Source organism: Grampus griseus (genome assembly GCF_964374135.1).
Source record: "Grampus griseus genome assembly, chromosome: 18".
Lineage (NCBI taxonomy): Eukaryota > Metazoa > Chordata > Mammalia > Artiodactyla > Delphinidae > Grampus > Grampus griseus.
Window position 1 is genome coordinate 821,646 of NC_139012.1, and position 25,003 is coordinate 846,648.

The 25,003-nt window shown below is 52.7% G+C and overlaps 1 protein-coding gene across 2 annotated transcripts in view; it reads right to left on the bottom strand.

Annotated features, from left to right (window-relative positions):
- Window positions 1-1,932: 1,932 nt before the first annotated feature.
- Window positions 1,933-25,003, bottom strand: part of TMCO3 (transmembrane and coiled-coil domains 3) — a 30,892-nt gene continuing 7,821 nt past the window's right edge. The window contains exons 3-14 of one of the 2 annotated variants that reach the window (XM_082675407.1): window positions 24,326-24,848; window positions 22,158-22,337; window positions 20,431-20,622; window positions 19,255-19,383; window positions 15,413-15,505; window positions 12,006-12,192; window positions 11,807-11,924; window positions 6,615-6,810; window positions 3,876-4,026; window positions 3,195-3,274; window positions 2,355-2,504; window positions 1,933-2,171 (exon numbers count right to left, since the gene is read on the bottom strand). In XM_082675407.1, the coding sequence (XP_082531533.1) occupies window positions 2,058-2,171; window positions 2,355-2,504; window positions 3,195-3,274; window positions 3,876-4,026; window positions 6,615-6,810; window positions 11,807-11,924; window positions 12,006-12,192; window positions 15,413-15,505; window positions 19,255-19,383; window positions 20,431-20,622; window positions 22,158-22,337; window positions 24,326-24,829 (2,094 nt within the window). In that variant the 5' untranslated portion in view covers window positions 24,830-24,848 and the 3' untranslated portion in view covers window positions 1,933-2,057. Of the gene's footprint in view, window positions 2,172-2,354; window positions 2,959-3,194; window positions 3,275-3,875; window positions 4,027-6,614; window positions 6,811-11,806; window positions 11,925-12,005; window positions 12,193-15,412; window positions 15,506-19,254; window positions 19,384-20,430; window positions 20,623-22,157; window positions 22,338-24,325; window positions 24,849-25,003 lie in introns of those variants that run through there. The other variant, XM_082675408.1, reaches the window with a different exon arrangement.

The window sequence follows — 25,003 nt, forward strand, 5'->3', positions numbered from 1 at the left end:
AACAGCGTTACCAAGTAGAGTATTCTGAGTTGTACGTTTTTTCCTTTCATCACTGCTGGGCCACACACAGGCCCAGAGGAAATGGTGATGGGTCAATGCTGGTATCTGGGAGGCAGGTGGTCTGCAGCCCCAGGTGCGGGGGTTAGAAGGGCTCTGAGCCTTCTGCGAGTCTGCAGGTGAGGGGAGAGAGGGGACAGGGGTTGACAGAGGGCTCTGTGAGTTCACCATGGGGGCAGACTGGAGCAAGTTTACAGATGGTAAGGACCAAGAGAGGTGAGGGTGAAGACACCGGTGAGTAAAAGGTGGCGAGGCCAATCCTGGGGCTGGAGCAGAGTGGGCCTGGTGGGGTAAGCCCCCACGGCTCTGGGGCGTCCTGATGGTCTAGACCTCTCCAAGGAGCAGGGCTTTTCTAACAGCATTTCCTCTTGTCACGAAGTTGCATCTTTATTAATTACTTCAGTCTCACAGAGTGATGTTAGTTCCACATTTCAGGGAGAACTTTATGTCAGCACATCAGATAGGTTTCATTCAACAAAATTTAAGAGGTCCCAGCTCTGCTGTGGGTGCTGGAGATATAAGAGAAAACAGAACAACGCCGGAGGGAGAGGCACACAGACAGACACGGTGCAGGGTTACAGGCAAGGCAGGAGGGCTTGGTGCCTCAGCTAACACCTCCCACTCCGCCCAAGGATCCCGAGGGAATGGCGCCGTGTGGAATGATTTAAAAATGAATAGAACCAATGCTAGTTTCTAAAAATAAGCACGTTTACATCATTTCTCCATTGATTTACTTCAGACTAGATACAATTTACTTCACCTTAATGTGTTTTAGTTAGTATTACTGCAACCCATAATTTACATCTGCGATCCGTAATCACACCTAACATCTCTGTCCCTCTACACCAAGTGTTCTGGACAAATCATTGGGCCCTTAAAGGCAGTATTTATAGGAAAACTCAACTTAGGTGCCCCTTAGGGAAATGTGTGTAAGGATCAGATCTTCAGCTGTGTGGTTTTCTAAAATGGGGCACACTTTGGCCGCAGCTGTGGCTGTCTTGCCGCTCTGTCTCGTCAGAGCTGGGAGACAAGGAGGCTGTTGTAATTGCTGACCCCACTGTGAGCATGTGAGACTGGATAATATATGGAATGAAAAAAAAAATCATCAAAAGTAAAAAAAAAAAAAAAAAAAGGGCACGTAATCACCAACACACTTTTCGAATTCAAAGTCAGAACTCAGCCTGTACAAGCAGCTCTGCGTTCATTTAGCCTCTATAAAAGTGAGGTAATAGATGACACACCTTAATTTTCTTTTTCTTTTGTTTTTTTTGGCCACACCATGCTGCAAGCGGGATCTTAGTTCCCTGACCAGGAATCGAACCTCCACCCCCTGCAGGGGAAGCATGGAGTCTTAACCACTGGACCGCCAGGGAAGCTCCCGCCCACCTTTTTTTTGCATCTTAATTTTAAAATCTGACAAAGATTAGTTCAACATAAAAATCTAATTAAAAAGACAGGTTTTCAATAAATTTCAATTAATTATACTGATCATAAATGATATTTATTAAGGAATGCATAGTCTTGTGATTCAAAACCAAATATTTTAAAAGAATGATTTACCTGATAAAAACTGACATGAAAGTATTGTTTAAAATTGTAATAAAAAGCAAAAGACATTTAGAAGAACTTGTCTCCTTTTAGAAAACATAGACTTTAAGGATTAAAAGTAACTTTCCAAACACATTCTGAGAATTAAAAGCTCACGTCACAGAAACATTTAATAACAAACATCGACCAACGGTTTACAAGTTGTACAATAAATAAAAAAGCCTCCTAGTTTTTTTCCTTACCAAAAAAAACATGAACTGATGAAATAACAATAGAAAGTTGACATTAATTTCTGAAGAAAAGGCACATCCAGGCAAAGGAGTCAAGGCGATTTGTAAAACGCAGAGTTACATGTACACGGTGCATAATCACTGCGCGCAGAGGCGGGTTCCGGGAGACTCTGAGGTCCGGGAACGCGGTGCCAGTTCCGGCCGGTCGCCTGGCTGCGGTCCTCAGAGGCTGGACCTTCTCTCGGGCCGCGGCGCACACCTGGCGACGGCCGCTCGCCAAAGCAGCGGGGCCAGGAGGAGGCTGAGCGTGGTCACACTCAGGATGAGGAGGTACACCTGCCGGGGGCGGGGCGTCAGCGCGGCCGGGGGCGTGTCTCCGCATCACGGCGTGCGAGCCTCTGGTGCCCGGCCTGGACGAGGGCGCCCCCTTCCCCAAGAGGTCCCGGGGACTGGGGCGCCCCCCCACCCCAGCCCTACTGCCCCTAACAACCCCGCTCCACCAGCCGGGCAGAGACTCACCTCCCGAGAGATGATACGTGCTCTGCGCGCCCGGCTCCCCAGGACCAGAGAGAACTCGCTGACCTGGGCCAGCCCCGCGGCCACGATCCACTTGACGTACTGGCTGGTCTTGGGCAGCAGCAGAGACAGGACCAGGGCTGCCAGGGCGAACTGGCAGAGCGGCAGGTCACGCTCTGCCAGGCCGGGCCCGGAGCACCGCCCGCAGGAAGCAGGGCGGGTCCGGGGTGGGGGGAGGCCGCCCCAGCACCGCGTGGGAGGACGCACGGAGACACCCCGGGGAAAACCAAGGCCCTCCCGCCAAACGAGTATCGTGCAGCCTTCAGAATGGAAACTTTGTTTTCAACGCAACGTAAAGAAAGCGGAGGAAAGCAGCCTGCGGTGGGCAGTGCAGTTCAGCCGCCATCGGGGCACCGCCCCTTCTCATCCGCAAAGCCAGCGGCCACTACCCAGGCCACGCCCACTCCCAGAATCCCACGCTGACACGGGCACCTCAACAATTTGTAGTCACAGAGATCAGACAAGTGGAAAGTGGCGAAATAGTTCTCAGTGGCCGTGAAAAGGTACGTTTGCGTCACCAGAGCCGGGTTGCGGTTCTTTAGACTCACTTAGAAGTCAAATTACAGAGCAAGGGTGTCACTGGAGGATCCAGAGAGCGGTTTCTCCAGTCCCAGCTTCTGAAACCCCCGTTTTCAACACAAACTGAGCCGAAGGGCCATCCCGATCCAAGACGCCCCAGCTGCCGGGCTGCGCTGGGCGGGGGGCACACACAGGCAGGAAGCGGGGCACGTGGTGTGACAGGGGAAAGCAAAGGCAGGGCGGACTCGCAAGCAGGGGCCCTACCTTCATGGCCACCACCGAGAGCGTGAGGGCCAGCAGCACGGCGAGCTCGCGCAGCACGAAGGTGGGGAACACGTGAAGTCCTGGGGGACGGGCACGGGCGATCGTCTGGGCTGGGCGGCCGGCCTCCCTGCCACCCCTACATCCACAGGCTCCTCCGCCAGGACGGGAAGGGGCAGGGTGTCTCCCACCCACTCCACCCCGAGACCCCGAGCAGAGGGCCGGGTGACTCGGTGCTCCCCGCCCTGTTTCCACGGGCTTCAGAACCTGCCTCTCGAGGCACCCAGAGTCTCTGGGGCTCTTGGACCCACCGAGCGGTGCAGGGTGTGAGCGAGAGGCCAGATGGCCGTGCTGTGACCACGAGTGGGACCGCCCCCCTCCACGGGGACATTCCCAGGGCAGCAGCCTCGACACACTAGTTTGATTTTTTGTATTAAAATTAGAATTTCTTCCTGCACTTGATGTGGACGTGCTGAAGTGGGCCTGCCACCCTGCTGAGCGGTGGACCCTCAGGACCACCAGTCAGGAGCCCCCGTCCCTCAGCTCAAACCTTCCCTCCTTCTAAGGTAGAGTCCCTCAGACCCTAGTCGCCATGGGGACTGTTTTTGCGGCACAAGCTAAGTAGAAACACGTGTGAGCAGATGAGACCCAGTGGGAGTGTCACCCCTGGAGGAGGAGGGTCACCTATGGACGCGAAGAACACGATGGCCAGGAAGTCGCGGACGGGCTCCACGCAGGACACGACCTCCTCAGCGACCACGTGGCCCTGGGAGGACACCAGGGCTCCGGCCAGGAAGCAGCCCAGCTCCATAGACACGTCCAGGAGCTCGGTGACCTGAGGGGAGGAGGACACAGGTCACGCCAGGTGCACCCGCCAGTGACTCTGCTGTGGACACACGAGAGGGCCTCTTGGACGCGGCGGGATGTCCCCATAAAACTGCGACAAGCCAGCTTCCCTGCCCCCGCCCAGGCCCCTGCGGCGTCCCAGGAGAACCCCACAGAAGGCACAGCAGGGGACGTCAGCTCACTGACCACGAGCGAGAGGAAACGGTCATACAACAGTTGCAACCATCGTTCGTGTAGACTGCTGCAGACGTTTTGAGTGGGACTATTTCCCAAGATCTAAGAATTTGTGACACACTTTCTTTACCCTGAATCAATAAACAGCCCAACTCCCCTGGCATTAAACACGTGGCACACAAAACTATTCCCCCACCCCCACCCTGGCCAGCGCCTAGAGGAAGGAAGCGGACACGGTGTTTAACTCGGGGAGGTAAATCCAGTGACGAGAGCAGCAAAGACAGATGGACGATGTTCCAGGAAGCCCTGCTGACGACCGTGTCAGAGCCCATCAGATGCCTGGGAGCGGATCCGACACAGCGCTCGCTGCCGCCGCACACGTGACACACGCCGGGCAGCGCGGACACGGACGCGGGGAACCAAGGGCGCCTAGCGTTACGGGAGCAGTCACAGAACTCCCTGTGCCTGGAAGCCGACCAGCTGAACCCATCCCCGTGACCCAGAAGACCACGACCAGACAGCCTGCAGAGAGGGGGCCGGGCTGGCCGCCCGCCCACCTGGGGACAGCAGGGCGTCTGGGCCACCCATGCTCGGCCACGCGGCTTCTGTGCTGTGACCTTCGACTTCGACTTCACGGGGGTGAGGAGACGCTCGTGGAGAACAGGTCCTGACCACGGCCATCCACCCCGCGCTAACTCGCCTCCCGTGGATGGCAGGTCTCAGTGAGAAAAGAAAGCAGTGCGTTTCCAGAGGACAACACACAGCATCTCCGTGACCTGGAGCCGGAAAACACGTGTCACACAGGACCCTGAAGTGCTGCCCTTAAAGAACGATCACAGCACCACGCTACAATTAGGGACTTCCGTTCAAAAGCACGTCGTCAGGAGAGTGAAAGGCAAGTCACAAACTGCAAGACATTAGCAAAACTGTATCTGACAAGGAATACCATTCAGCCGTGGGAAGGCATGAAGCACTGGCACGGGCTACAGCTTGGGGTCAGCCTCTGAAACATGCTGGGTGGGGAGAAGGGCACGGCCACCTGGGGAAACCAGCTGCGGTCACGCAGGCCCACACGGCCCGGGCCTAGACCCGCACGTCCAGCCTCACTCCCACGGCCCGGAACGTCTAAGCACAGACGGCGCGAGTGAGCGGCGGCCTCGGGCGCTAGATGCCTCCCCCAGCGCCCGGAACCCGCGCAGGCACTCGGGACACACGGGCCGCAGAGCGAGGCTGCTTCGGCTGCCGCTGGGCAGCGAGGCTGCTGGGTGCCATTCCAGAGGACACTCCAGATGGGGCGGAGCAACGCACAAAACCCAAGTCGGTCACATACGTGAACGGCTCTGAGCAAAAGCAAACCTCAGTCTTCTCCCAAGATTACGAGACACTAGCAGGCAACGCAACTGTGTAAGGAAGTTCTTTTCCTCAGTGTCCCTTATAGGATTAAACTTTTCTCTTGACCTAACTGTAGGCTCATGTGCAGTTCTACGAAGTCATCCAGAGACCCCGGTACCTTCCCCCGGGCTCCCCCACGGCAGCATCTTCCCAAGTCACAGCACGAGTCCCGTGGATGTGACACCGTGGAGCCACGTGGGCCGCCCGTGACCTCCGGGGTCCTCCCCACCGCCCTCCCTCCTCAGCACCCGGCCAGCGGCCTTCCCCCATCTCTGATCTGTCTTCACGAACTGCACGGAAGTGGAGTGACATAGCTCCTGACCTTGGGGACTGGCTTTTCGAGTCAGCACAGCTCTCCGGCGACTCACAGACCCACGGTTCAAAGCTGGGTGGCTGCCCTGGCGTGGAGGGCCGTGGCTGGCTGAACTACGCGCCTGAGGAAGGCCATCTGGGCGGTCTGGGCCGATGGGAGCACAGCTGTTGTCACGCTCACACGTCAGTTTCCACGTGAACACGGGTCTTCACTTCTCCGGCGCACGTCGAGGGGCGCAGCTCTTCCGTGCAGGTGATGCCCCCAGAGCTGGGACTGTTTACGGGGTCTCCGGCCCCTCCCCTGCTCTCCCATGAGAAGCCTGTCCCTTAACTGGGACGGCCGCCTCCCAAACAAGCCTCTATGGTGAGCTTTTCACGTTACAGTGAAAAAAGTTACGCTGCTCACTAGCTTGTTCTCATCAAACAGAACAAAAAGTCGTTTTAAACTGTGATTCTTGCTTCGGATGCAAAGCGTCTAAGACACACTCGCACGGTTTCACACTCACAAACACCATCCCAGCAGAGAGCCTAGAGCGCGGGCAGAAGCGCCAGGCAGCACGACTGTGCGCGGATAAAACACCCACAAGCGTCTCACGGATGCCAACTGTTAGTAAAATGAAAGAGAAAGGACCGATCACAAGCTCTCGGTGAACAGAGGATGAGTCAGGCGATGTACGCGGCGGGCATTCGGGGCCTTACCGTCAGCATGAGGAAGGTGAAAGCGGAGATTCCCAGGATGAGGACCTCCTTGTTCCCCTTGCTCTCCGCGTGCAGCCTCCGGCAGTACGGTCCCACGAGGTAGGTCCTCACGACAAGACAGAAGAGGAGAACCGCAGCAAGCGAGAAGAGGACCTGCCCGACCAGGCCCAGGACCCGCAGGATCTCCATGGCGACGCTGGGAAAGAGAGGGAGACGCCTGATTCTCCTCAGAATACGCTCAAGTCCAACGAAATGACCTTTCATTCCTGTTTAGCATTACAAAATAAATGACCCAAATCGCAGACGTTTTCATTTCTAAATGTTAGAATAAAATCCATCAAACATTAACCTCAGAAATTAAGTTACTTGAATATAGAAGCTGAATTGTGTTGCAATTAATACTTTGGAGTAAGTACATTTTATAGGATGTAATGACTCGTGACTGACAGCTTATGTGTCTCCATCGATGACAGATGATAAAAGTCCTCACTAGGAATTAACCCCCATTTGAAATTCTTTGTAAGGCAACAGTCGCTCTGTAACACGACACTGCAGGCTCCCCACCAAAGCGTGACTGGGGGATGCCAGCGACTTTCAGAAAAGCCTTCCCTTAGCCCAAGCCAGAACTCTGAATTTTCTGCTACTTAGTCACGGAGAAAAGGCTTCTGCACGAAGCCCTTTTTAGAATATGCTACTCAGATCTCAATATATTGTTAAGATCTCAACCTAATGACCTTCACAAGATAGGCATTATTGTGCATCTGTCGTGTTCATGGTAACATACACAGTTTTTAACCCCAGTTCCCCATCACATTTAGGAAACCCTTCAGTCCAAAATTCTGGTTTAAGAGCTCTTGATGGAAGAATATAAATCAGGTGGTAAGAGAGGACTCGCCCCTGCAGCCAGGCCTAGACCAGCAGCCCAGACACGTCCCAGGGTGTGTGATGCCTCAGGGCGTCACAGCAGAGCCTCTGTGAACACCCACGGCTAAGGCTCAGGATGACAGCCCAGGGGAGAAGGCGGGGTCTGTGGCCTCGGCAGGAAGAGAAACCTGCGCGAAGTCCCAGCCAGGCCCCCACAGCCCGGCAGCTGACGCCGAACTCCTCACCCACTGCCCGCGACCCGGACCCTCAGGGCCGGCACCGGGCGCCCCTTCCCCCTGTACCCCAGTGACCCCTGACTCATCCCATTCAGTGGGCTGCAGAGGCCAAAGCAACACGTGGGGATGCGGTCTGACGTCCGTGACCCGAGAGCCGGGGCCACGTCTCCTGGGCTGGACCCGGGAATGGGTCGTCCAGGCTCAGCCACACTGGGGGCGGCGTGTGGGGGAGCTCGTGCGCCGTCCACGTCCACCCTTGACAGACGGCCCTGCCCACCAGGGAGAGGCGCCCCCGGACTTCCTTCCGTGGGGGGCAGGGGGCGGGGTGCTCTCCCACTCGCTTGTTGCTGAGTTAGCCGCTCTCAGCGCTCACCTGTCTGTTAACTGCGTTAGTCTCGTTTTTCTCATTGATTTGTAGATCTTCATGAAATGAGAAACTTAACCCTCCGTCTTAAAATCAACTATACTTCGATTTTAAACAATAAGACAGAACGTGTACACACATCTCTTTCCCATTTCTCTTTGGCCTGCTTACCTAATGTGTTCCTGTACATGTATGTGCACGTATACGTGTTTGCACACATGTATGTGTGTATATGTATGTGGGCAGGTCTGTGTGTATCCATGCGTGTGCGTGGGTGGATGTGTGTTTGTGTGTATTTAAACATTCAAAGTATGAAACTTCAGTGGCACTGATCGCGTTTCTTGTCCTTTATGGCTTCTGGAATTTGTGTTCTGCTTGCACATCTTCAATATTTGGTAAAACATTCATCCATACTTTCTTCTAGAACTTTCATGGTTTTGTAAGATTTTAATTCTAGTAAAATTTGAATTACTTTATAATTTTATCATAGTCTCTGTGTTCTGTCCTTTACCTGTGAAATATTTGGAGGGAAGAAGATAATTCTTTCCTTTAGGAAAGATCAAGACGAGTTCTGAATAAAGCTGAATTAAGAGGCAAAGCTTATATTAACATTACTATTGATTTTATTTAATATTTTTTACTATAAACTTTCCCTGGTTATCAAAATTGGAAAAGAGGTTTCCCCAAATTATACAGAAAAGTAAATAAAGTAAACAGTAAGCTCACCCTAATCTACTCCTCCACTGGACGCTCTGGAACACACATTTCTAGCCCCCACCTTCTCCTTTATGCAGTTAAAATAACATTGTATGTAATTTTTAACAGCTTTTTTGATACATGTCTCATTTCACACAATTCACCCATTTGAAGTCTACAATTCAACGGCTTCTAGTCACAGAGCTGTGCCACCACCACAGTCTCAGAATGTATTTCATCCCCGAGAGCGAGGCTGCGCCCCTTACACTCACTCCCCGAGCCCGGCCCCCAGCACCACCAGCCTGCTGTCTCCGTGGACCTGCCTGTTCTGGACGTTTCATATAAACAGAATCATTTGTGGGAACCATGGTGTGGGCTTTGGCGTCTGTCCTCAGGGCTCATCCGCGCTGTAGTGTGTGTCAGCGCGTCATTCCTTTTTATGGCTGAATGACATTTCCCTGTATGTTTTATTCACCTGTCTGTTAGCTAATGGACATTTGAGTTGTTTCCACGTCTCAGCCATCATGACGAATGCTGCCATGAACATTCACGCACAAGTTTTTTTTACTGTGGTAAAATATTTGTAACATAAAATTTACCACCTTCCCCATTAGTGTGTAACTCATGGCATGAGGGGCATTCACGTGGCTGTGCCACCTTCGCCCCCCCAAAGGTGACACCTGTGGACAGGTGTTCCCATTCCTGTGGGGTACACACCCTGGAGCAGAAGAGCTGAGTCACGTGGCAGCTCCATGTTTCTCCTTCTGAGAAATACTACATGTGGTCTTGACTCTTTTTTACAACCTAACACAACGCAGGGCACTTTTCCACGTCATTAAAATTCTCGGTAAACATGGCTTCTCATGACAAAACAGGAATTACATCAACGGGACCAGTACCAGTATTGGATGAAATTTTAAATTAGGAAGATAAAAAGAAAAGCTTTCCATGTCTTCTGCCTGAGCCGTACCTGTCTACCTGGCAGGGGGCCTGGTTCCCAGGTGATACCCGTAGTTCCCAGGGGGCCCGGACACTCTTGGCCGCGGTTCGGATTCTGCCTGGGAAAGGGGGATCCCGCCTCTCCCGGGAAGGACTTACTGCACATCCCAAACAGAACTCAAACGACTTTCAGCTAAAGTTACAAATCCTTTTTCTGTCTAAACGTTTTTTCAGTTACTTACCCTGAAAATCTGTAGCCAGAAGGACTAATGCAACAAAGGTCGCTTTTCTGACAGTTAAAGACCTTTGGATCAAAGAAAAATGACAGACAAAGGGCCTTCCTGACAAACGGCCTTTAACAGCTGCACATACGAGGGGCGTGTCAGGTGCCTTACGAGTCTCTCCTGTTGACAGCCAGCACACTGTCCAGGTTCCACCTTGTCCCCATCCTACAGGCGAGAACACAGCCCGCAGGGTTGGCAAATGGAGAGCTGGGGCTCCAAGGTGGCCACACACCAGGGCCGGAGCCTTCACCTCTGGGAATCTCAGTTAAAAACCACTCCCTCCTTCTACTTTCCCCAGAGAAGAGATCTTGATCACTTTGGATTGCTGAAACTTATTACAATATCTGGCAAAAGGGAAATACTAAAAATACAAAACGCTTCCACCCCGCCGGTCAGCAATGAGGCAGGCTGTCCACACTCCCCGGACGGGGCTCAGCAGGAAGATGAACACACACCCACCCTCAACCACGCCTCAACATGGGGCTGCTGGCTTTAAAAAATAATGAAAGGATCCAGAGACTCATGTTATCAGATATAAAATGTCCAGGATACGACTGGGAATCACTCAGCACACCAAGAATCAGGAAAACCACAACCTGAATGAGACTCCAACATCAAGACCCGTCATCACTAGGGTTATCTATCTGACAAAGATTTTAAAGCAGCCACATCGTAAAAATGATTCAATAGCACTTAAAAAATTCTCTTGAAACAAATGAAAAAATAGAAAATCTCAGCAAGAAACAGAAGTTATAAAAAGAAGAATCAAATGGAAATTATACAACTAAACAGTGTAATAACCCGAGCAAAAATCTTGCTGGATGGGCTGAATAGTAGAGAGATGACAGAGGATGGGACCAGTGGACGTGAGGACAAACGGACAGAATCTACCCAGTCTGAACAACAGGCAGAAAACAGACCGAAAAAGAAGTGTCTCAGAGCCCCGTGGGACAACAGAAGAGCCACGTGCGCATCACTGGGGTCCCACGAGGAGGGGGCAATCGGGACTGAAAAAAAACACCTGAGGAAACAATGGCCGAAATTCCTAAACTAGGAATGGACAAGAGACATAGCGCTACAGCTTCGAGGAGATGAACGAACGCCACACAGAACAAACCCAAAGGTATTACGGGCCGGAGGTGTGTGTCCCCCCAGAGTCATCTGGAGGTGGGGCCGGTGCTGGGACTAATGGCCTCTATAAGAGAGACCGGAGGGCTCTGCAGCCTCTCCACCTCCCCTACCGTGGAGACACAGGAGAAGACAGCTGCCTGAGAGGGCACCAGCACCCTAATCTCCGGCGCCCAGCCCCCGAGGCTAAACGTCTGCTGTGTAAGCTGCCGCATCTGTGGTGTCTGCTGAAGAGCCCAAGCTAAGACACCAAGACAGCGTAATTCAATTTCTGAAAACTAAAGGCAAAGTCTTGAAAGCAGCCAGAGAGCAGCCTTGCGTTACTTGTGGAGAAACACAGATCTGAACGACAGCCGGTTTATCACTGAAGCCGTCGGAGGCCAGGGAGAAGCAGCACAGCACTGCCAGGCACTGGAAGAAAGAAACGTCTGCTGCAGACCAACACCCGGTGGCCACGTCCTCCAGCGGGAAGGGAGATAAGACTCAGATGAGGAAACCGAGAGAACCTGCCATCGGCAGCAGACTAACCATGAAAGAATGCCCAGAGCCCTCCAACAGAAACTGGAAACAGAGCAGAAGAAACCTTGTACTTGAGAAGGAAAGGAAGGTCGGTATTTCGATAAACAAATGATCTGAAGCCAGAAAAACAGACCGTGAACTGAAGTACGGCAGCAACCCTACCTGGCGTGTGCGCCGGCTCCCGCCTGGATGAGCGTGGGCAGGACAGCCATGAACAGTCCCAGCTGCACGTCCTGCGTCACCAGCATCCCCAGCAGCACCGCGCCGTAGTCGATGTCACCTGCTTGGGGAAAAGTCACTAAGAGCGTGTGGACTCAAGTCGGTTAACCTTGACACACGCTCAGAACGCGCGGCCACCTACCTTCCTTGTCGCTGCGAGCGCTGCCCACAAGGAACTTGGACACCAGGGGTGTGCTCGACAAGGAGAGGCAGGTGGAGATAAAGACGCTCTGGGTGGGTCTGATCTGCAGAAGGTGGCCCCAGAGCAAGCCAAAGGCCACCATGAGCAGAGTCATGTAGCAGGGCCCCTGCAGGGAGATCTTCCACACCTGGGAGAGAGCACAGGGGTGAGCACACACCTCAGTGCCCGCGGCCCCGCAGAGCGCGGGCACGCCTGCCCAGGAACCGGCCGGCCCCGCAGCAAACACACCAGCGCAACACCACGAAAAGCGGGGGCGGGCACACGCGGTCACCGAGCGCTGGGCGTGGTTAGGGACGAAGCACGCCCTCCACACTCTCCGCGTCGTGCACCGCCATCCTCAGAACACACCTGGAGCTGGGGACCCCTCCGCCCCCTCTTCCAGCAGAAACGGGACACACCTGAGCGGCCCAGGTGATTCACAGATAAACGACAGACAGTCGAGGGCACGAGCATCCTCGGTGACAAGGCACGGGAAGGATCTCGCAGACTCGGGCGTCTCTGAACTGTCTCTAATCAGGCCTCTAGGAGATTTCACAGAAGACTGAGAGGGACCTGCCAGCAACTGCTGACACTTCAAAACCCCGCCAAGTAACCTCCCACCGTGACAGGGCCACACGGGTATCCCACAAGGCAGGAGAGCCACCGGTACCTCAGGGTGCGCTAAAGCTGTCAGTCACTTATCGCTGAGAAATAAAAGCAAAATAAACGTGGACTTACTAGCGTAGTTATCAATGGATATAAACTTTCTGCACGCCGAGCCCATGGGCCTGCCTACGAAGGGGCGGGATGCGCTCCAGGTGCAGGTCAAGGGTCAGGGCCGCCAGGCGGGGAGCAGCCAGGCTCGGTGGCGCTCAGGGACATCGGAGCTAGGGGACATTAGAGACCCCAGCTCGCCCCAGACCCAAAGGCACCCAATAAGGCCGGTCCCCGCCCAAGCCCCTGCCCTGACTTACGACACACACCTGCTCCCACGAGCCCTGCCTCAGGCTGCATCCCCCGGCGCAAAATCCCTAAAGCATCACAAAAACGTATCACACTGATGCAGGCACGCAGACATCATGGTGAATGACGTTACTTCCTTATTTAACCCTGAACACCACAGTGCTGGGGAAGACAGCTATGAGACTCTGGACCCAGAGGACACCTGACTCTTCCCAACCCCTCACAGCCCAGATGAGAACGCGCCAGCTGAGGTGGCTGCACCAGGGACGCGGGGGGACCAGACGCTGCCCCTCCGCACTCCTAACCGCAAGGTAACACCGCTGCTTGCTGTGAACGTCTGAACGCACGTGAACACCGAGGGGTCCAGGCTGCGCTTTCACAGGGCTGCCTGGGAAGACCCTCCCGCTCCCGGGAGACCCCACAGGTCCTCGCCAGGCCCCTCTGGCCCAGCCACAACACACACCTCAACGGAATTAACAGGAAGAATTCGGCCACTTCCCTTAGGACCAAGAGAAGTGGCCAATTTTCTTTATACTTTAGATTCAGAAATTAACACATGGAGGTGATTGTGCCAGAAGGATGAAAAAGATACCAGAGTACCAGGAGAAAGCCCTGAACTGACTCAGGACACTGTATGAGGAGGAAAACTGACAGGAAGTGAGTCGTCAGTGGATGGACAAATGGAGCTTTAATAGAAAAAAAGGGGGCGGGACTTCCCTGGTGGCACGGTGGTTAGGAATCCGCCTGCCAGTGCAGGGGACACAGGTTCGAGCCCTGGTCTGGGAAGATCCCACACACCGTGGAGCAACTAAGCCCGTGCACCACAACTACTGAGCCTGTGCTCTAGAGCCCGAAAGCCACAACTACTGAGCCCACGTGCCACAACTACTGAGGCCACGCGCCTAGAGCCTGTGCTCCGCAACAAGAGAAGCCACCGCAATGAGAAGCCTGCGCACCACAACAGAGTAGCCCCTGCTCGCCGCAACTAGAGAAAGTCCGCGCGCAGCAACAAAGACCCAACACGGCCAAAAATAAAAATAAGTAAATAAATTTATTAAAAAACAAAAAGAAAGAAGAAAAGGAGGAACTGGGGAGAGGGGTGGGCAGGGCCGGGCACAGCTGCTCCTACAGCAGCGCAGGCTCAGGCCGAGCTCACTTCCCTTCCTGCAGGAAGCACGCTGGTGGTCAGAGAGGACTTGGAGAGCAGCACCCACGGGTGTTTGGCGCTTCTGGGCTCCTTCTGTGTCGCCACAGTCACACTATACGCTCACTTTTTCTTCTGAAGTTCAGCATTTAACATTTTTCTCTTTGTTACTGCACATTCTTATAACACTTTTAATGGCTACGTAAGAGTCCACCCAGCAGCTACATCCCAGCTTAGCCTCAGACACTCAGCCTGCTTTGGATCTTCCATAAAAATGCTACAGTGAGGAGCTGAGTACCTTTTAGGGGCTAATTTTAAAAACAAAAACCAAAACTTGGGCTTGACTCTTCCCTTTGCCTAGAAACCCAGGAGCAGAACCACAAGTGAAGGACGTGAACCTGGCAAGGCTCTCGAATCCAACTGCCGGACTGCTCCCCAGAAGGGGCACGAGCTGTCACTCTCATCAGCCTGGTGGGAGGGCGCCCAGTGACCACCCGCAAAGTCACTGAGAGCCCTGCTGACTCGACACTAGTGTCCTGTTAAGCTGGTGGCAAACGGGGCCTGGATGGAGCTGCCCCTTCCTGTAACCAGCAGCCTCCCTGTCATTTCCCACACACCCCCATCTGCTTTCTCATCAGCTTTCTCCTCTTCTGTGAGCTGTCTGTTCAAACACAAAGTAGCTTTTCATGAATTCACTTCCAACCTAACTCTGTTTCCATTCTCGAATATTCCGGCTTTCAAAGTAATCATTCTAAAAGTCAACAAATTTAGGAGGAACTGTTGCTTCCACTATTTTAACATTTATTCATACATATGGTCTTAAATACTATTAACCTTTCAGATATTTTCATCTTACAGTGACACAGCAATAATCAAAATTTGCCACTTATTTAGGAAAACGAGGAGTTTTTCCCCAGAGTAACACACTGAACGTTCCATCCCTATGATATTTCGGCCTCTACCAGCGTTGGACCCTCTTGGAGGGACTCAAAAATCAGTAAGTTTGAACACAGCACTTCTCAGACCCGGTTTGGAATTAGCCACTGAAAGCTAATTCCATTTATTCACTGAATTTTCACTCTTTTTTTTTAAACATTTTATCTTCTGGAGTTTATGTTCCAGAAATAACATCAAACTCCAACACCATATTCTACTCTAAACAGACCTCATCTCCTGGGCAGGTCTCCAACGAACGTGGACGGTGGTTGCAGGGCACGTTAATCTCAGTGGGGCAACGACACAAGCACACTGGTGGACTCACCTTTCTCAGCTTCTCTGGGGAAAATTCTAAGCCAACGAGGAAGAGAGTAAAGAACACGCCAAACTCTCCCAACGTCTCCACCTGCACAACTGACTGAGAAACAAGAAAGTTTTAAAACCGTAAAACTGAACGTATTTAAGATATCACGTGTACTTCACAGAACCATCTTGTCCTAACATACTCAGTGGGACTCCACCAAAAAGCCCAGTATTTAAAACAACAAACAAACAACGATCTGAATTTCCTCTATATCTGAGATACTCTTGAACTTCCTGACGGTAGTGCCTTTTTTCCTTTTTCTTGATTAGCTGGAGGAATATTTTTATTTATTTTCTAGGAAACAACTCATGAATTCACCCACTTTCAAGTTCATTAATTTCCACTGGTACTTCCATTACTTCCTTCCATTAGCTTCCTTTGGGGACGGGGAGGCATTAAACCTGAGTTTAACACTTAACTGACAGGAGTGCTTTACTTTCCTTGGGTCTGGGTGAGACTGAGTGTGGGATTTTCTCCTGGACCCCATCTGGCCACTCCCCACAGGTCCTGACGTACAGTGCCCCTCATTTGCTTTTTACCATCAACGTTCCTGCACTACAGCAGACAGTGTTGTTCGTACCAGTACATTTGGTACTACTTACATTACTTACAGTTGAGGTTTGCATTTTGGCCACTAACTTTTTGATTTTTTCAACGTTCCCTGAACACGTGAAAATAGAGTCCAGGCCTTCGTGTGTCGGTGTGCCACCCAGGCCCCGCCGTGCGCCTCCTCTGTCTGCTGGCTGTGAACACCACCGATTTGCCCTCTTTCTATCAGCACATTTCCTCCTTTCACTCTCAACCTTTTATTCACTTTATTTTTATTCAATCTCGTTTGTTGTACTTTTTTTCCTGACACCATCTGCAAACCTGTCTCTTTTCATACAGAAGTTTATTCCACATATATTTGCTATAAAACAACGTTTGCTCTCAATTCTTTTATGTCTTCTGCTTTTTATGCTTCCTTACTGCTACTATTTATTTTCCCTTTTGAAAATTAGGCTGCAACCTGACTTCAAAGTAACATACTTAAACCTATACTTCTTGACTTAGAAAATGAAAGCCTGTTAACTCCCTACTATGAAAAGATAAATACTGAAGTACAATTATATACAATTAGACTCTCTCCATTAACCACTCCCACTTTCGGCTAGTATGATCTTGCATTTTTAATTTGGTAATTTTATCTTGTTATTTTTGTTCGTTTGTTTGGGGTTTTGTTTTTGTTTATGTTTTTTGTTTCTGGCCACACCATGTGGCATGCAGATCTAGTTCCCCGACCAGGGATGGAACCTGGGCCCCCTGCATTGGGAGCGCAGTCGTAACCACTGGACCGCCAGGGAAGTCCTGATCTTGGTATTTTTATCTACTGTAATTATATTATTTTTCCATGGTATAGGTAATTTATTAAGAAATGCAATATTCATAGTATCCAGTTGGATCTATTACCTAGTTATTTAGCCTTAATTCTTTGCTTATGAGCTATCTTTGCTGTTAAGTAAAAAGGAAAAGGAAGATACATTTGTGTCTTCCAGTGTTTGCAAATGTTCTGGAAAGGGAGGGATGGGACAAGGTCAGGCAAAGATTTTTCACCTACAGCTTTTTATACTGTTTCAATCACATAAAAACTACCTATTTAAAAAGCTGAGAGAAAACCATAATTGAAAAAGAGTCATGTACCACAATGTTCATTTCAGCACTATTTACAATAGACAGGACACGGAAGCAACCTAAGTGTCCATCGACAGATGAATGGATAAAGAAGATGTGGCACATATATACAATGGAATATTACTCAGCCATAAAAAGAAATGAAATTGAGTTATTTGTAGTGAGATGGATGGACCTAGAGTCTGTCATACAGAGTGAGGTAAGTCAGAAAGAGAAAAACAAATACCATATGCTAACACATATATATGGAATCTCAAAAAGAATAGTTCTGAAGAACCTAGGGGCAGGGGAGGAATAAAGACGCAGATGTAGAGATTGGACGTGAGGACACAGGGAGGGGGAAGGGTAAGCTGGGACGAAGTGAGAGGGTGGCATGGACGTATATACACTCCCAAATGTAAAACAGATGGCTAGTGGGAAGCAGCCGCATAGCACAGGGAGATCAGCTCGGTGCTTTGTGACCACCTAGAGGCGTGGGATAGGGAGGGTGGGAGGGAGACGCAAGAGGGAAGAGATACGGGGATATATATATATGTATAGCTGATTCACTTTGTTATACAGCAGCAACTAACACACCATTTTAAAGCAATTATACTCCAATAAAGATGTTAAAAAAAAAAAAGTTGAATTCAAACCAGGCTTCCCAGAAGCCACCCTGCTGGGTAGCGGCTACACGCATCTCCTCACCAAGGTCCAGGCTCTCAGCCGGCAGCATCCAGGTACTTCTCACCTGGCAACACAGTCTGCTGTGAGGATCAGTCAGTGTGAAGGCCGCCTCGACCCCCCCGTGTTGTCCAGCGGGGGGATCCCTCAGGACCCTCCAGACCCGGTGCGGGTGGGCTACGCCGAGGAGGGGATGAGGCTGCAGGTGGAGCCCCCGCTTCACCGACTCCCATGCCACCCAAAGGGAAGCATCAGGCAGGGCGGGGCACACCGTGGCCCCTTCCCACACCCTGCACTGCAGGTTCCGCTGGGGTGGGACCAGGACACCTCTACGTGGCACCCTCTTTCCCTTTGTCCACATTGCGTTTTCTTTTCAAGGACCCAGCTTGAAGCCCATAAGGCTTGGGACTCTTTCCTCACCGTCAAAAGCGCCACCAACACAGGACAACGCTCCCCTCAATCTGCTCAGCAAACAGCCTTCAGCAGGAGCAGCCTCAGCACCCGCATCCTCCCGGGCCTCCAGACACCCACAGCCAGGCTGGGTCACTGCTCACTACTTTACCAGCTTCTCAGGGTGTTAAGCGTGGTTTTTGGTTTTTTGGTTTTTTTAATTTTTATTTATTTTCTTGCTGCACTGGGTCTTCGTCGCTGTGCGCGGGCTTTCTCTAGTTGCAGCGAGCAGGGGCTACTCTTCGTTGCAGTGCACGGGCTCCTCATTGTGGTGGCTTCTCTTGTTGCGGAGCACAGGCTCTAGGTGCGCAGGCTTCAGTAGATGCGGCGCGTGGGCTCAGTAGTTGTGGCACACGGGCTCAGTAGTCGTGGCACGCGGGCTCAGTAGTCGTGGCACGCGGGCTTAGTCACTCCGCAGCACGCGGGATCTTCCCAGATCAGGGCTCGAAGCTGTGTCCCCTGCCTTGGCAGGCGGATTCTTAACCACTGCACCACCAGGGAAGTCCCAAGCATGTTGTTTTTTTTTTTTTTACGCGGGCCTCTCACTGTTGTGGCCTCTCCCGTCGTGGAGCAAAGGCTCCGGACGCGCAGGCTCAGCAGCCATGGCTCACGGGCCCAGCCACTCCGCGGCATGTGGGATCCTCCTGGACCGGGGCACGAACCCGTGTCGCCTGCATCAGCAGGTGGACTCTCAACCACTGCGCCACCAGGGAAGCCCTCCAAGCATGTTTTAAAAATACATTTAATCCAGGATTTTTAGTTCCTTTCAGTGTCCGAATAATCCAGCCCATAATATTACTGCAAATAGAATCTTTAAAACTAATATAATTTTAAAGACACGAAGAGGATCATTTGTCTGGTCAAGCTGCTCATTCATTAATGAACAAAATGACTTTCTTACACTTTAGAGATTCCTCAGTTAACTTTAAAAGACATCTTCTTTGATGTGATTTATAAGAAACCACTATCTTCATTAATTCAAGTTCAACAGACACTAAACAGTTCAATTTTGTTCTTACCTTAATACTGTTGAGTCCGGAGGGCCCCAGAAGCACGCCACAGATGATGTAACCAAACATGGTCGGCAGTCCTATCGTTGTACAGAGCCAGCCGCATGGTAAGGACAACATCCCTATGGTGACGATGTCCTAACAGAAGGATAAACAGACAAGAAACACACACATAAGATAACAGGCAGCAAGAGAAAGGAGAAGGTAGGGTGGGACGGTACCCTGGCCTCACTGAGGGGGCAGAAAGGCAAGTGCGGGAGCCGAGGGAGGCTTCTGGGAGCAGGTTAGGCTCGCTCCTCAGCGTCTAACGATTACAGCGATGTGTCTGTCTCGCGTGGACCCCGTGACAGTCCTCTGAGAACTGTGAGTACGAGGACTCCTCTCAGGGCTCGAGTCCGGGAGCCCTTCCCCACTGTGCTCCCACGGCACGAAGGCGACCTAACCTTCAGGGTATGAACCGGTCCAGAAGAGACTCGTGGACGGTGCTAAGGCTGCTGGCCCGAGGGTGGCGAGGAATGGGGTATTCACGTGGCCTCAAGATGCCGCCCCAGAAGCTACGCTACGTACAAAGGGGAAGGGGGGCAACTGCACAGTGGAGAGACCCTGCCCCTCGCCAAGGGCACGAAGTCGCGTTCTCAGACTCAGCCCCTCCCAGTCCCCACGTGGTCAAAACCAAGGAAGGCCACACACGTGCTGTCTTTCACCTCTGGATTCGAGACAGCAGTTCAGGGATCAGCCCCTCACACGGGACAAGCCCGTGGGGACTGCATGTCTACCTGCCCCTCGGCTGTCTGTCCTGGCAGCACCTTGAAGGCTGAGTTCTTTGCCTCGGTCTCTTCTCCTGAACAGATTCCAGCGTCAGGGAGTTTAGCTGGAGACCCAGCGACTGATGTGGCCCTGCGCAGGCTGCACTCCCTCACTCTCACACCTGTCACTCACACGGTCCAAGTCCAAACAGTGATCCCGAACCACAACCCTGTCGACCTCGAGTCTAAAGAATTCCACGTCCCCCCACTAGACCGGCTCCCTCCAAGGGTGCAGGTGTGCCCCTCAGGCCGCCCCCACGTCGACACAGGCCACACGTGAAACCACGGCCAGGCCCTCTCTGCCCCTCGAGAAGGAGCTATTCTAGCGAAGGCAGCTTTTAGGCAGCGGACGTGGGTGCCAGGCGGAGGCGCGGGCTACCTTGATGAGGTGGGGGTCTGCCCGCGGGATGGTGGCGTCCCTGGGCTTGGTCAGGATGTACTGGTTATTCTGGGAGTCGATGAGCATGCTCAGGCCCAGGTCCTCCTCGACCTCCCGGTTCGTGAGGTTCTGCTTGGAGCCGGCCTCGTCCTCTTCCACCCGCAGAACTGCCTCAAAGTTGACCCCTCTGACCTGTAACAATGACAGTGTTGTGTCACTACAACCAATTAGACGTGTTTAAGTTCAAGGTCAAATGTTAGAGAGTAAGTCCCCCACAGAAGAACGACAGGAACGTTCTCAGCATTCTGTCAAGTGTGACCAAAGACCAATAAATTAGAAAATTCGAAAAAGCCTTTCAATTGAAAAGCGATTTAAGGATGGAAGTGTTCAGGATTTCTATTACTTCCAAACACCTACTCTACCTGATTCAGGGCGTGGCGCTGTGATCTGTAACAAGAAACACATATTTGGTCTTAGACCCCTTTCCTGCCCACAGCCCCCAAACCCGCAGGACTTCCTGAGTGATAAAGAGCGATGCAAACATCTTGCCCTATATTGGGTCTTTTGGCCTCGGTTCCCGAATCACTCCAGAGCAGCAGAGGTGAAAGGAGTGTGCTGTCCTTCATAATAAGCCCCTCGCGACCTCACCTGCCCTCGGGTGAGCGAGGGGTGGTGGAGAGCCCCCGGGTACCCACGGGAGGGTCTGGTCACCAGAGGAGCCGGCCACGTGATGAGGGCTGAACTCGCAGCTCCACCACGGCCTCTGGGAGGGCAGAGGGGCTCAAGGCCGAGTTTGTCAGGAGCCTAAATAACGAAGCCTCCATGAAGACCCTTCAGTCACGAGCTTCCGAGAGCTTCCAGGCTGCTGAACGTGTGGAGGTGTTTGGGGGAGGCTGCCAGGCCCGGAGCGGGCAGGGGAGCGGCCACCGTCCCCCACACCCTGCCCCTGTACCTCTTCCGTCTGAGCTGTGTCCTTCGTGCCAATCTGCCAACCTAGCAAACAGACTGAGCTCTGTGGGCAGCACAGCAAACGCCAGAGGGAGGGGCGTTGGCATTTGGAGTAGGGGCCGTCTTGGGCTGGGCCTGTCCCCACGGGGTCCGCGCCAGCCCCACGGGGACGGTGCCAGGGTGAACTGAACCACGGGAGGACCGGGGGAGGGCCAGTGTGGAAGAGCCCGGAGTCGCGGAGGGCAGAGTGCCTGGTGCGCGGGGTAAAAGCAAGGACACTCTTCCCCAGGCGCATGGCCCTCACACACCCAGAGCCTCCCCAGCCCCGGGGTCACTGCGGGCCCCACTCCCCTTCCCTCTCCAGCCTTGCTCTGGTTTGCTGTCATTACCTAACCCTTTCCTGAGTCCGTCCCAGGACTCACTCTGACATGCTGCTTGGGACCCAAAGGTGGTTTCCTGTAAGGAGCGAGCCTCTCCCGGGCAGATCTGCACTGAAACGTGGCCATCCAGGGCCAGCTTCCTGAGACCGGAGCCAAGGCCGGGGAGACAGACGAGCTGCTGGGCGCGGGGCAGTCGGGGCGGGGCGGGGGGGGGGCGCTGACCAAACACGGGGCCGGGCGGGAAGCAGAGGAAACGGGGCACGTCTTCAGGGCCACACGAGTGCGTCAGCCTCATCTTCGTTTTCAGCCTGCACTACCGTACACCCGCAAACAGTCCCAAGTGCACGTCCTCTCAGCGGCTCGGCAGGCGGAGGGGACCTTGCTGTGGACGCTACTCACCGACCTATTGTCGTCGAAAGCGCGTTCCTCCGTCTCCTTCTCCAGACGGTCTGCCGCCTTCCTCACGTCCTCAAGGATCTCATCCAGGAGGGATAAACTTTTGTTCCGATGCTGCATGCTTTTAAGAACTTCAGCCTGATGTTTTTCTGCTGCCAGAAGTTCCACATACTCCGTCTCTTCCTATTCATTTGCAAGAAATGAAGGGTGGTGTTTATGACGAAGGAAACCTGGACGACCTGCCCGCTGCGAACACGGCAGTGGAGGCCAGGTGCCCCAGGGCACTGCAAACCCCGCAGGAAGGCTACTTACACACACGGATGTAACACACCAGCGTAAAGAGACGCCGAAGGCCCTCTCTTCACACGAAAACCACCCGCCGACCCTGATGCGGTTGCAGCCACTGTGCCGACTGCGTGTGAAGCCCAGCTGCGCACCTATTTAGCTAGACATTTCTGAGCGGAATACAGTGGACTTCCAAGTTACGAAGGGGAGATGTTCCAGGAGAATCTGACAGCATTACTTACGTGCACAGTTGATGGGTGGTGCCGGGAACAGAGTTTAACACGTGTACAGCACACAGCCATGCTCAAGCTCGAGGGATCGCAAATCGAATCCCTCTACTTGCTCACGTTCGAGGCGGAGTGGGCGCCGAACGGAGGGTGGCCCCAGGCATAGGCTCGGCCGTTTCGCGGCCTCTACTCAGCGCCTGGACCGCCTCAGACCCGTGAGGCCAGAACCAGCAGAGAGCAGGCGGGTGGGGTCAGCGCCACTCAAACTCATGTTTGTTCTCTGTTCTACCGTTAAACTACCGCAAACCGACACCCCTGCGACTCCCTCTTTAACGCCAAGGAGTTTAATGTCCCACCCGTGCGAAGGACCTGGTGAGGCGGTGATCCCGCTGGGGGGGGCGGTCTGTTTCCAACAACAGGCAGGACGCCCGAGTCCAGGGGGCTACTTACCCCATCACCACATTCCTACCCAAACTACCACACTTGGGCAAAACAAAGTTTAATAATTTGTATCTTCTTTACTTTTTAAGCTGTATAATATTGCCATAGCCTTTCCACGAAGACGAAATGATACTTCGTATATTTAAAGTGCCTGGCACACAATAGATGGCTTAAATGACAGCTTTAAAGTATTATATAACTATCACATCTGACGTAATAATAGTTTCTTCTCATCATTTTAAAAGTATCCTTCAGGGTAGGGCTTCCCTGGTGGCGCAGTGGTTGAGAGTCCGCCTGCCAATGCAGGGAACACGGGTTCGTGCCCCGGTCCGGGAAGATCCCACATGCCACAGAGCAGTTGGGCCCGTGAGCCATGGCCGGTGAGCCTGCGCGTCCGGAGCCTGTGCTCCGCAACGAGAGAGGCCACAACAGCGAGAGGCCTGCGTACCGCAAAAAAAAAAAAAAAAGTATCCTTCAGGGGCTTCCCTGGTGGCGCAGTGGTTAAGAATCTACCTGCCAATGCAGGAGACACAGGTTCGAGCCCTGGTCCGGGAAGATCCCACATACCGCAGAGCAGCTAAGCCCGTGCGCCACAGCTACTGAGGCTGTGCTCTAGAGCTGGCAAGCCACAACTACTGAGCCCACGCGCCGCATCTACTAAAGTCTGTGCACCTAGAGCCCGTACTCCACAACAAGAGAAACCACTGCAACGAGAAGCCCGCGCACCGCAACAAAGAGTAGCCCCAGCTCGCCGCAACTAGAGAAAGCCTGTGCGCAGCAACAAAGACCCAACGCAGCCAAAAAACAAAAATAAATAAATTTATTTTAAAAATAATAAAAATTTAAAAATAAAAGTATCCTTCATCAAAATCCTTAATTCAAATGTATACATTTGTTTAAAACTACCTTTAATATTTTTGTTTTCAGTATGTGGGCCTTGAAGAAAGTCAGCCTTCACACTAAAAGTGATTCTTATCAGAAGCTCAAAACCCTGACGGCAATTACAATGGGCTTATTTCCACGTCAGTTCACTGGGGGAACACGAGTAACTCTTTTCAATACCCAGGGATCTCCACCATGGAGAAAGCATGAGAGACCCCTAGAAGTGCTCAAATGTGGCTCTGCTAAGTGACTGCGCCAAGGGAGCGGCTCTCCTGCGCCTGCTGGGTCAGATCGGAGCCCCCTCCGCGGGTGCACCCCGCCCCGCCTTGGACCCACCTTGATGGCTGCCTTCCGCAGGGCCTCCAGGCGCTGCCAGCTGCTCTCCTTCACATTGGCCACGTCCCTGTAGTCGCCCTGCAGGGCTCTCTGGAGTCCATGGACGGCCTGGAAGACTGAGTTTTCACTTTCATTCAGCTCTTTCTGGAAAATTTCAAACATGTGCACCTGAAACAGCTTCTCTTCATCCGAAAGGCTGGCGTCTTTTTCCACTGCTCTGACTGCACTTTTCAGTTTGTTAAGAACCACAGCCTTTTGGCGAAGAAGCCCGGAGAGCTTTCTGCAACCGTCCAGGACCCACTGTCTCCTCTGGGTGACGGCCGCCCCTTGGCGCCGGTGCAACTCGATGGCGTGTCTCACCGCTTCCTCGTGCTCCGCGCCGCTGGCCAGCAGGTGAAGGAACGGGAGCCACACCCACAGGTGGCTTCTCCCCAGCACCTTCATGATCCGACTTGAGGGACAGGGCAAGGCGGGCCAAGGACTCCTGCTAGGTCGGGCTTGCATTTGAGATGCGCATTTTCAGCTGAAAGAGATGTATTGACACGTATAGTTGAACGATGACTCATTGCTACGGAGATTAAAGTTTTAAATAATTACTAAAAACTACCACTTTTCCGAGGAAAATGTTATTTTTCGTAGAACAACATCTGAACTATCTGCTGCACTTAGATCACAATC